Source organism: Anabrus simplex, chromosome 10, assembly GCF_040414725.1.
Source record: "Anabrus simplex isolate iqAnaSimp1 chromosome 10, ASM4041472v1, whole genome shotgun sequence".
Lineage (NCBI taxonomy): Eukaryota > Metazoa > Arthropoda > Insecta > Orthoptera > Tettigoniidae > Anabrus > Anabrus simplex.
The window spans coordinates 60,618,430-60,631,297 of record NC_090274.1 but is presented as its reverse complement, the minus strand read 5'-3'; the positions used below and the strand labels follow the sequence as shown (position 1 = coordinate 60,631,297).

The 12,868-nt window shown below is 39.0% G+C and overlaps 1 protein-coding gene and 1 long non-coding RNA gene across 2 annotated transcripts in view; one reads left to right on the top strand and one right to left on the bottom strand.

Moving 5' to 3' along the window:
• LOC136881971 (centrosomal protein 43) overlaps window positions 1-1,807 on the bottom strand; it is a 40,155-nt gene extending 38,348 nt beyond the window's left edge. The window contains exons 1-3 of the mRNA XM_067154444.2: window positions 1,533-1,807; window positions 1,302-1,355; window positions 910-1,120 (exon numbers count right to left, since the gene is read on the bottom strand). Of these exons, the coding sequence (XP_067010545.2) occupies window positions 910-1,120; window positions 1,302-1,355; window positions 1,533-1,613 (346 nt within the window). The 5' untranslated portion in view covers window positions 1,614-1,807. The remainder of the gene's footprint in view (window positions 1-909; window positions 1,121-1,301; window positions 1,356-1,532) is intronic.
• Window positions 1,808-1,977: 170 nt separating this feature from the next.
• The window catches only part of LOC136881985 (uncharacterized), a 50,609-nt gene continuing 39,718 nt past the window's right edge, over window positions 1,978-12,868 (top strand). The window contains exon 1 of the long non-coding RNA XR_010861064.2: window positions 1,978-2,107. This is a non-coding gene — a long non-coding RNA (uncharacterized lncRNA). The remainder of the gene's footprint in view (window positions 2,108-12,868) is intronic.

The following is a 12,868-nucleotide window of genomic DNA, read 5'->3' as shown; positions in this document are numbered from 1 at the left end:
GCCTCTGTTCAGCATAGCAGATGAGGCCGTCTGGACGAGGTACTGATCCTCTTCCCCAGTTGTAACCCTGACCCAAAGTCTGACGCTCCAGAACACTGCCCTTGAGGCGGTAGACGTGGGATCCCTCGCTGAGTCCAAGGAAAAAGCCAACCCTGGAGGGTAAACGGATTAAAAAGAAGAAGAATATTCTCGTTTGTAAATTCAGGGTGTTCAACCCCAGACTAGGAAAATGGAGAAAACTTTGAACATGCACAGTGTCAAAAGAAAGATGAGAAATTGATAATTAGAAAAATGAGGGCTTCATTGAGACGTATGAGAATGATCATGAAATATTTACGAAAAAGGAATGCTACAGTGACGAAAAAGAAAGCGACAGCTGTGAAAACTTTATTTCACGACTTGAAATAAAAAAGTTTCTGACTGCAATACTGGTTATTGTCAATTTGCGGTCTGTGAGCGGCTTTAGTTTGATCAAAAGTACGGTTTTATTTGTTACAATTTTGTGTACAGTGTAGTATATTAGCATTAGGTGCCTTGTACTTGAACAGCAAGAAAACACAGTTTTAAATAAACAGCTTTCTCCCTCATTCGGTAGCGCACGGTTGTGACGAATGGGCGTCAACTCAAGGGCTTCCCCATCCTGTGAAGTGGGCCCACTTTTTCCACAGGCTACCAGTGGTGAGGGGCAACTCCATTAGTCTTCTCACCTCCCTGGATACGACTCATCTTAAGTGATAGCAAAATTTGTACTGTTTATACTTTCAAGAAGAAATTGTTATGGTAAAGAAGTGGACAGGTTCTATCCATCTACTTTACAATAAATACAGCATTCTTCATTCCCATCCCCCACAAAGACAAAATGTATATATAAAAACAAACCAGGCTATATAAACCCAGCAAAGTACAAACCATTTAAGTTCTTGATCTTTAGATCCTTTATTAGTTTGCTTCGTCCTCCATAGTCATAGTCCTTTCCATGATAGGTTTCAGGGTCGAACACAGACAAAGTGAAGTCAAGCTCAAAAAATTCTAGGAACTCACGCACAAGACAGGCAACAAGGGATCCTTCAGATGTCTTCAGGAAATCCTTAAAAGACTTGTTAATAAAAGGAATTTTATCCTGTAAACAAATGTTTGGGATCAGTTCTAACAGCAGGGAATTAAATAACAGGTAACTCCTCGAGACGTGTAAATTATGGACACTGATTAAAAAAAGAATTGTTTGAAATGCTATTATTTGACCAATAACTTATCCACACTAACCTCCTCCTTCAAACACAAAACATTTAGTAAATCCTCACCTGAGCTAATTCTTGTTCTTCAAGAGCCAGAAATACGCTAGCTCGAAGTTGGGCCTGTAATAATTACAATTATCGTTTGACAAAAACTTTTATTTGATACGAAATCATAATCAAACAAAGAAACACATAACCTAACTTTTATAGTTTGACAACAACTTAATACTAAGTAAGAGAACACTTGATAGTAATTTATGATTGAACATAAAATTGTGATGGCAAAGATCAAATTACCCGTATTTTTGACAAAACACCATTGTTTTCAAGAGTTTGAGCCACAAGATCCCTCAATTCAGTCTCTTCTTCTGTTGCCATTTTTAAACACTGCAGATTATAATATTAGTGTAGTACTCATCGGTCTTGGTGTAATAATCTGATATATTGGCAGACTTGGGCACAATAAGACTGAGCAAATGTTGGTCCTCCTGCTGCTGTGAAAACAAATGAGAGGAAAGAAATATCAATCTTTCGAAAATGCGCTTTTCCGGTTACTATTAAAATGAAGCTACCATGGCACGCCTCCTAAATCAGGCGTTGATTGGCTAGTGAGAGGACAGAGAAAGAAACGATTCATGTGACGTGCTAACGACCAGGCGTCATATACTCCATTTTCTTTCATATTCTCTTTGGCCATATCCTCATCCTATGATCCTATCCACTTTGGAGCAAGCCCAAGGCGGGGGGTGGGAGGAGCGTCACATCGTTACACGGTCACATCCTACCCCACAGCCGCTGGGTTGCAACTTCGTAGTCAAACTCGGCAAATGGAAGGAGTCGGTACAAAGTGTAACACGAGGTAACAGCAACAGGTAAGGCTGTATATGAGTACAGATGAACAATATTTTAAGTTTTCAGACAACTGGTTGAACATACTCTTAACATTTGTTGTATGTTAATCGTAAATTAGCAATTGGGCTAAAATATAATGTTAAAAACTCACGCTGTCGTAAAGTTGAAAGCTGGAATAGGCCTAGGTATGTCAAATTGGAACTTACGGAAATATTCCCATGGCTGTGAAGTAAGTAGTATTATATTTACAGAAATGATATCTGGAGTGTAAAAAGACTACGCGCATTTGCATTCACTGTTCAGTGAGTTATTAATTTTACTATTTTCTCTCCCCAATTCAAACTTCGTTAAAAGGAGTATCGTACTTCAATGAGGCCTAATTCCTATTCTCGTAATTAAAAAAAAATGATTCGCTGCTTCGTATTAAGATTTAACGGATTTAACGGCGCCATAATGCAGGACAGTAAAAAGTATTTAGTGATCACTTTCCCGAACGGTTGCTTAAAAAATTGAAGCCATAACAGCCCCAATTTTTTTTTTTCTGTAACTAGAACAATTTGACCTACAGTAAATTTACAGTATAGTTTCATACTGGAATTCGTTTTAAGATACGATTGGGAAGTCTTAAGAACAAAATATTGTTTGTAGCTATTAGGCAGATTTACGAATTTGCGTGAAAACTTATCAATCTATCAATCACTACTGATCTGCATTTAGGGCAGTCGCCCAGGTGGCAGATTCCCTATCTGTTGTTTTCCTAGCCTTCCCTTAAATGATCGCAGAGAAATTGGAAAAAAAATATTGAACATTTCCCTTGGTAAGTTGCTCCAATCCCTAACTCCCCTTCCTATAAACTAATATTTGCCCCTAATTTGTCGTCTTGAATTCCAACTTTATTACTTACCGGTACACTTTCTTCTTAAGATTATATATTGACCTTTTAATAAACACAACTCCAGACTAGCTCTTATGGAGGGGTGCCGTAAATTGTGGAATGCACTTTATATATTATAAATAATTAATCTATCGGCGAGCACACTAAAATCTGGAGGCAATTGGTAAGAAAAGCCTACTGTCGAAGTACCACTCATTCCGCACGTTTCCATACTGTGTTTAAATCCCTTAGCTGTGAAAGTGTGAAGTAGATGGTACATTTACAGATCGCGGGTAAGGAAAATTATAATATAGCCTACAGAGTTGAAAAGTACTACGATTATTTGCATTCACTGTTTGGTTAGTTATATATTTTTCTTTCTTTCCCATATTCAAACTTTATTAACAGGAACAGTACGTTCCCTTGCGAGAAAAATTGCGATATTAGACGTTACAGTAGAAGGAGTCGGGTATGAAGCAAGATGAAATATTTCTATGCTCGAAGAACTACAGCGAAAACAATGGCGAACTGCGTTGCGAAATATCCATCAGCTGATTATGACGTTGAATATCCAAATGACACTTCTGGGTCAGTTTTCGTAAATTTGACGCCATCTGGCTGGCTGCTCGTCAATTTAGACTTTTTGCTGTACCGTTGCCTTCGAGATATACAAGGCCGGGAAGTGGACCGATAGAAATGCGGGTCGCAAGTAGTTTTACGAATGTCCGCTAGAGGTCTCGACATCTTGCTATGCTGCTCGCGCGAAATACATTCAATTAATAGTACATGGTTTCTAAAGACGTAAAAATCTACAAATAATGAAGTGAGGACCACCTAAATGTGATTTCGAGTGGTTGGATGTAAAGTAAGGCAAATTTAAGTGGCATTTGGAATTATTTTAGGCGAAGTCAAGTGTGATAATTAATAAAAGTAATACATTAAAAATGAGCATGAGTAATTAATTGTATGAGCTTCATTGTCGAGTATTGGTTTTAAAAGTTTTGTAATGAGAGTTGCAGTCAGTACTCTGATCACACTCGTCACATTTGAATGCCTCAATGAACTTTGGAACAAAAAAAACGTGAAGTTTTTAAACTAAATTCGTATTTCCCAGATAACGTAATGAATGACGCGTAAAATTAAACATATTTTCCAGGAAGTAAACAAATTCTTTTGAGGGGTAGCGTAATAATGCTCCACGATCTTTCATGCTAATGAGGCACATCAATGGACTGTCAGTAGTGGCCGAGGATATCTGTCCCAAGCATGACTGACAGTTGGAATTTTCTTCCGCAACTCGAACGAGATAACCACATATCATGGCCAAGGAAGTCAACTCCAGAGTGACAGGTTTTTCTAAAAAGGTATGGTGTCATTCTTAATATCAATAGCATCTAAGATGCGGTTAGGAGCGCGCAGCTGTGAGCTTGTATTGGGGAGATAGTGGGTTCGAATCCTGCTGTCAGCAGCCCTGAAGATGGTTTTCCGTGGTTTTCCAATTTCACACCAGGCAAATGCTGTGGCTGTACCTTAAGGCCACGGCCGATTCCTTCATACTCCTAGCCCTTTCCTATCCCATCGTCGCCATAAGACTTATCTGTGTCGGTGCGACGTAAAACCAATAGCAAAAAAACTTCCAGATATTTTAGGCCTATTAAAAATAGTACATCTGAAAGAAAATAGAATAATCGCGAATTGATTAGTTAGCTTACCTTCGAGCGTCTCATCAAGTAGGCCTATTTGTAGAACTGTTGCTGATCAGGATTACGATCATAGTGTACTCTGGGCTTGATAGCCATTTCATCTATGCTAAGGGATCCTAATGTTTCCTCCACGCATGTCAAATTCATGGCTTCGTAATGGAGGTTTCCTTCAATGAGGTGGTGGTGGTGATTTTTGTTTTAAGGGGAAGTACAACTGGGCAACCGTCCTATATAACACTAATCTGAGGGAAAATATGAACGGATCCGACACTTCAAAAAGTGAAGATATCGGCCAAAGGTAGACAAGGACCACGTGAAAATGAAAGGATCCCTAGGCCTGGGGAACCTAATACCGTGGGGGTTGAAGAAAACAAGAGTTGACCAAGAGGAGTCGGATAGGATAGATGAAAGTGAGGAGCCTAGCACAAGTAAGTGGAAGCAATACCAGGATTCAGCTAAGGTTCCCGTGGTCGCTAACCCACGCTCCAAAGTTCAGAGCCTCTGGGGCCCCTTTTAGTCGCCTTTTACGATAGGCTGTGGATAGCGTGGGTGTTACTCTACCGCCTCCACCCACGGGGGGATCTTTAATGAGGAGTGTTATTCTAGTTTTCTTCGATTCGAAAAGCCAACATAGGCCTAATTGGTGTCTTTTGATGCGGTAGTAGGAAGCAGTGAAGTGATCTAAAGAATCTGTAACCCTTAATCTGAAGTCTCAATATTAAAAATGTAAATTACAGACTCTGGATGACGTCCCAGGCGACCAAAGCGAACCTAATTTGCCCCCTTACCCCCGTCCGGATGTGGCAATTATCCACTTCTCCTTTAAAACTGGATCGGCTGGAAGTGATTGAAAACTCCAATTATTCTCCCTTTTTTTTTTTTTTTTTACGAATTGGACTTACAGTACGATATACCATATTTTATAGAGTATATGAAATTTACTTAGAGTTCATTTGAACACTAACGGTAAGTAAAATCTATAAGTAAACGTATTAAAGACACTTTTCTCCATATGTTAATACACTACAGCACATGAAAACTATAGCAAGATGTCGACATCTGGCGGCGGTACTACGAACCTGGTTGTGGACGGTTTTTATGCTCAGAACTAGCGCACACTTCCCGGCCTTGTATATCTCGTAGGCAACGGCTGTACTCTAGGCCTACTGGATGGCAGACGGAGTAACCGAACCGAAACTCTTGGGTGTCTATGGCTGAGATGTAGGCCACGGCCACATGAGCATTTAATATTGTTGGAAGTCAGCAGCAAATACAGGAGAAAAAATGTGCATCTTGTGTTCGCCGGAAGCAGTTCAAGGTCTTGCTGTTGAAGGGATAGGTCAGTCCATTTCTTTCACAGCATAAGCCGTTGGATAGTGGCCACAAGAGGGTATTTACTGAGAATTTCATTTTCGTTCATTACGTACCGGTATATAACAATAGTACATTTACGAAATATGGAGTATGTGGACAGTGAACGTGCCATTCTGGAAGTGAACTACCCCTGTTTGTACCAAAGAGGATAGTTTTGTACAATACGCGCAGTAGCGGCGCTAAGCTCTTCTCCCGCCCGCATGAATTGAAAATGGGGCCCTCGTTTCCTGATTAGGAAAGTTACATGTTTATTTCGTAGTGCAAGATTTTATTACAATGAACAGCAACGACGACGACATTTCGCCACTTTTAACAGACAATAGATCGTGACGAGTTCAGTGACATTCGGATTTTTTTTTTAATGTCTGGGTAAAGCTTCAGGTTCTCATGAATAAGGACAAATTTACCCTTCGATGACCTTTCACTGATAGGCCCTAATAGGATGAATCCACCAGTTTCTTTTTTTGTCAACGCCGTCTCAGTCGTACAAGTAACACGAATAAAGCAACATGCGTAACTGAACTAGATCTTCCGGAACAGATGATCCTCGAAGGGTCGTATTCATGAACGAGACTTCGACTTACGTAAGTTCGCATAGTTGTTTCGTGGAAGTTATTTCATAGCCGCAAATTTTACCTGATCCTTGTAAGTTACGATAGCCGACTGCAGTGTGAAGAGTTAGATATGAAGTTGGCAACGGAAACAATGAAAGACAAATAGCTTAATATGATGGAAGAGCAGTGTAGCGTCCTACTGTATTTGGTATTGGTAGCTAAAATACATATTCTCTTTGGCTACCATCACTCGATGTTTTTTTCCTTACATTCAGCTGTTCCCTGCAAGTATTGGACTCTACATTAACTCAATCCAATACAGTTAATTTTAATTTCTTGACGATGGAAAAAAAAAAAAAAAAAAAAAAAAAAAAAAAAAAAAAAAAAAAAAAAAAAAAAACCTGCCAGCCTTCAACAACTACGAAAGGGAAGTGTTATTAAAATTAGTGAAAGATATAATTGAAAACAAAAAGACAAGATAGTGTTACTATGAGAGATTAATTAAAAGCGTAGGACGACATTGGTGCAAAATTTTGTAGTATAGCCAACACAAGCAAAAGTGGAGACCAGTTGAAAAAGTGTTGGAACAATATTAAATTTAGATCCAGACTACGTAAAATGGAACAAAGAAAGGAAAGTATTGCAACTAGTGGAGGGCCTAGTACAAAAGATAAGAATGACGGTTCTGTCAATGGTTGAAAGTGTATTACCTCACCTTAATGTGAGGATCAGAGTGAGTTTGACACCGATGGTTTCATGGGTGAAGAGGATACGGAACATTGAAGTACAAGAAACATCGGGAGCTGAGAGTGGGCCTACATTACTGGCAGAATCATCAGCTGAAAAGGAAGCCACAGAACCAAGAAAGAGTACCGGTATGTCCAAATGTGTGACTGGACCACAAGCTGCGGCAATGTCATATCTGCAAGCCAGGAAGGGACTCCGGTATTGACCACATGAAAGAGCTTCACCAACTCAAGATTCAGCAGGAGGAGTTCCATGCAGCGAGGATGAGATTCCAAGAGGAGGTGCATAATTTGACTTTCATGCAGATGAACTCCATCAAATAGAAGCAGCAAAATATAACCAATAATGTTAACCTAACCTCAAATGACTGACGTTAATGGACACATTATTATATAAATGTGAAGAATTATTATGAAATAGAATTTAGGGCATTAATAAAACAACTTTGAGGCAAATATTACATAATTGTGGTAATGCATTTATGAAAGGGTAATGTTTATTTTAGATAGCCACAGAACAGTTTCAGTTAATATATTGTTCTGATAAGTCTTCTGGCTACAGCTCCCAACATTTGGGGTATAGGTCAGTCATGATGTTCACCACTGTCATTCCCTTCATCAGGTTCTTCAAGGAGACCACAGTCTGCAGCAATGTTATGAAGTACAACTGTAGCCACAATGACCGAAGGTATGTTGTTTATTTTCAATGTAAACTTCCTTGATAAACACTGAATGTTTTTCTTCCAGCTTCCGAATGTTCTCTCTACTACGTTTCTAGCAAGAAAGTGAGAGGCATTCTATGCTTCCTTAGGTGGTGTTTGAGGATTAATAAGGGGTGTCGTCAAGAATGGCCTGCAAGCATAACCGATAACCCTGAGTAATCCACTTAGCTGTCCCGTTTCAAATTGTAAACAAATCCTGCTGTTGTTGAAAATTCTATTATGTGTAGAAAGCGGCCAACCTGTCACAAAATCGATAAATTTAATCTCCTGGTTGACTATGCCCTCACAATTGAAACTAAAAATTTTCGTATTACGGAAAAGCTCAGCATGGTTGCCGCCCTGCACTTATTATTGGTATATGGGTGCAATCGATAGCTCAAACCACTCCAGGGGATCGGGATCTTTCATACGCAAGACACATTATTTTGACATTCAACTTCATTTGGGACGAAACAAACTATGATCTCTATAGGGCAATCAGGATTGATATTCTTCTGATTCTACATACTGAGGACTGGCTACTCCTCGCAAATCAGCGGAATCAATTTGGAGGTTGCCTGAAAACCATGGAAGTGTGAAAGGCTAAGGTATTTACCTTAAGAATGCATTAATCTGTACTGATCATTCCTTAACCTAACTAGATAACACGATGAGTGCAAAAACTTTACACTATAGTAACAATCTTTTACCTATACCACAATATCTTAACAAAATTAGCAACTGTATTATTGGAGGTATTGGTGATCCTCGATTAATATATTTCTTTAATTTGTCTACTAACTTCGTTAATACATCTAATACTGTATGTTTATTGAATCTATATCATTTCCTGAACTCGTTTTCTGTGTAAAATTCAACTGGGTTCTGTGCATCTCTTATAACACACTGAAGATTAGGCACAATGTACTGAATAATTTCCTGGATCTCTTCAACTTCGTCTACAAAATTAACTACTCCAGAAATATCTGCCATTATATTAATTTTTTTGATCTCAGAGTAGACATCAGTATGGAACATCGGTGACTTCGAAGTAGTCTCCTAAGTTTTACATCCAAGCAGCGATTACGAAATGGAAATGGCTATTGTCAAGTCAATATCATATGGTGATGTTGTGGTTCACTTTGATGCAGAAGTACGAAGTTGTTGTTGTTGAAGGTTAATATACGATGTTTATATTAGACCTCTATGGACCATCTCATTTGATATAACGTTGAGAATATGGGTTTGTTGACAAACTGGTCGAAAAGTCAATGTGACATTAGAATGTAGCTAAACGTGTTGAATATTGGATCAGAAGTAAAATCTGTAAAAAGGAAACCAAAAGCATGGTGTTAATTGTGTGAAAAGATCGTAATAGAATTATTAGGTGGAAATCGTGTGACGGTGGTGAGGGTAACTTATGTTACGAGCTAAAAGTTATTGACGACTGTCGAGCTCTTACTGCGTGTGTTATAGCTGTAGGTTTGAATTGGAGGGGAATCTGTTTGTGAAGGCATGGCTATGAGCTTGTCTGTAGTACTTGGAGGGGAGCTACTATCGGTGGGGGAGAAAGAAGTGTGTATTGCTGCGCGTATTGTAGCGGTGGGGCATCACGCTATGTTATTGACTTTTAACTTACGTAAACAAATTATCACAGGTCATTTGACCATCTCTCAACTTTATTTTATTCAACATTGTTTTAAAAATACGATTCCGATAGTCATTCTCATTATCTAGTTCCAACCGCTAGTCAATCATCATTTTACAGCAATTTTACTACTAGTCTATAACAATAGTTTTATTCATTTTACTCAAATTGTCTTTCTATGTTACTATTGTAAATATTTTTCCCCAATCATAAACTTCTCACTCATAAGCATTCTTTAAAACCAATATTGTACTATACTATACGTTAAATTTTTCAAGTCTCTTGAAGGCTTTTTATAAATCAGTTTTATCTTATTTACATGTAAATCAGGTGCCTGATTTTATTTTAAGGTTAAACCCATGGCCGATTATTCCTATATATAAGGCGAAACATGAACCATTTTAATTAACATGTCAATGTAATTTAACAAAGACAAGATTTATTGTATTGATTAGGTGGACAAATTAATAAATTAACTTATTGTTATTATTTCAATCAAATATCATCAATACAGATCAAGAATGATATTTATCATTTGTAATAAAATCATACAGCATGGAGTGTCGAATGGACTTTTTTCCACCCTTCAAAAATTTGACTACCTCTGCCGGGTTTGTAAAGTAACTGTTTTTTGCTTCCCCAAGCTATGAAATTCACATATTCAATCAACCGACAGCATGCATTCTTAAATATTAGTTGTACTGCCATAAAATACAATTATAGGAGGCTGCGTAATATAAGCTGAAAGACTTCATGTATCATAATGCATAAAGAATATATATAGCATACCTCTACATGGACTGACAGCTGTAAATAATCAGATATTAGCCTAGGTAATTCTAAGAAACTGAATTGTGGAAATGCGAGGGTAAATAACACCTGAGTGATCACAGCGCTCAAATGTTAGAACCCTTCTGTTATTGGACAAGCTTTAGGAGAACTGCATAGTGGCAACTCACAGGTGCACGCAGTTGTTGGTACACGGACTGGTCTGGTGTGTTCGTCCAGCCTTAGAAATGAAGGCAAGCAAAGTAGAGCCAAGAAATGTGGTTGGTTTTCTGGTGGCTGAGGACGCTGGAATAAGGGAAACTCGTAGTTGTATGGCGAACACTGCTCATGAATGATGAGTGTGCACGAGTGGCACAGATTCTGAGAAGGGGGCACATCACGCCCAGGACAGGTCCATTGAGCTATTACTTTTGACATGATAGCGTGGATGATGGCCTTATCTGGGAAAAGACGAACCACTGAGGAAGTATAGTGTTCAGGTCAGCATTAGGCATGGCTCCGTGCATGACATGATCATTTGCATTTCCGCAAAATATGCGCACAGTGGGATCCACATGAACTGACGGAGGGACAAAAGATTCACAGAATGGCGTCATGCCAGTCATCTGCAGCGGTACCACGAGGAAGAGTTCGCGTTTCTATCCCATGTGGTCACGGGACGAAACGTGGTGCCACCATTTCAAGCCCGAGATCAAATGGAAACATCACAATTCTCCCCCACCAAAAAAATCCAAAGGTGTTCACTCAAGTTCCAATATAAAGTCATGATGACTTTTCTTTGACTGCAGGGGCCCCTCTGCTTGTTGACTTCGTAGAGCGTGCAACTAGCGCAGTGCTATGAAGACCTTTTGCAGAAACTGACACGCCGTAGTCAAAACGCCTTGGAATGCTGTTAGATGGAGTCGTCCTGTTTCGTGGTAATGTTCGCCCCCATACCCCAATCTGGTGAAGGCTACGCTTCAGTGATTTGGTACGAAAACATTTAAACATCCTCCGTACAACCTGGTCTTTCACCTTGTGATTTTCACATTCTTGGGGACCTGAAGAAAAACCTTCGTTTCATTCGGACGAGGAAGTACGAAAGTTGGTGCGGTTGTGGATCCATCAGCGACCTACTTCTTCCTACAAAACTGGAATTGATCGTGTTGTCTCCCAGTGGAATAAATGTATTAATGCTTTTGTTAATTACTTTTGAATAAAACCATTCCATGGTCGTGTAGTGAGCGTTTGGTTTTCATGGGACTGCCCCTAATATATTGTGGCGTTGTCTGATGAGGGATCAGTTATTGCATATTCTTCAAGCATGGAAAAATACATCTTCATGCAATGAGCAAGATATCAAAATTAGCCTTTCCAAGACTAAAGTGGTATCAGTAGATATGAAACCTAAGAGAAATGAATGTCAGATTGGGAATACAAATCTGAAACAGGTAAATCATTTAAAGTACAGTTGAACCTGCCCTAACGGACACCCTTATTCAGCGGACACCTCCCTATACGGACAATTTTCCTCGGAACCGATTTTATTTTACATAAGAAAAGTGTTAAATTGGCCTCATTTTAGTGAACGCCTTGAACTCCGGACAGCGGACATCGTAATTTGTCCCGTCCACTTGACTTAAGCGGACATTTCACATGTTGCCGGACAATTTATTACGCCGGACCACATGTCGTCCTTTCTTTTAAAACCATTCTTCAGACATAAGGAAATATCTTTTGAATGTTTGTACTATTTCGCGAGCAAGGGGAGAGGAGGTACATGGGAATGCAGTTAGACCTAGTGGTGTACAGACCTATTCCGAGAATTCTAATTGCCCAGTAATGTTGCCAGAGACTGGTGACTCACAAGTTACCTGGGGATTTTCTTCCCTTCTTGCATCATTCTATTCATAACTCGGATTGTCGCTGATAAGGTCGAGCTCGGGTAGTCAACTTGAGAAGGAAAAGACAGTACAGGCGCTAATTAGTGAGACAGAAATACTGCAGCATTTCAGTTGTCTGTTAAACATGATTAACAATGGATTACTTCATGAAGCTGTAATGTTTGTAAATCAATCTCATTAAAGTGTTCTGATCACACATTTTTAATAGTCACAGCTGTTGTCTAGGACTGTGGAGTTTATGGTACCCATTTGACACAAAACCAATAAATCTGTTTATTTTTAAATGTTCCTGATATGCTGATTTTTTTGTTGGAACAAATCATATGAGCTTAGAAATTTTTGGATAGTAGAAGTCATTTTGTATTAATTGTAGTCTTACTTAAAATAGAGGACTTGTATCAGAAACAGAGGACAGATTGTGATTTTTCGCTAAAAGGTGTTTGTGGGTTAGAAACATGGAAGAATTCTCTTAGAGATAAGTTTCTCTGGCACTGAATAGAAGCTAGTTA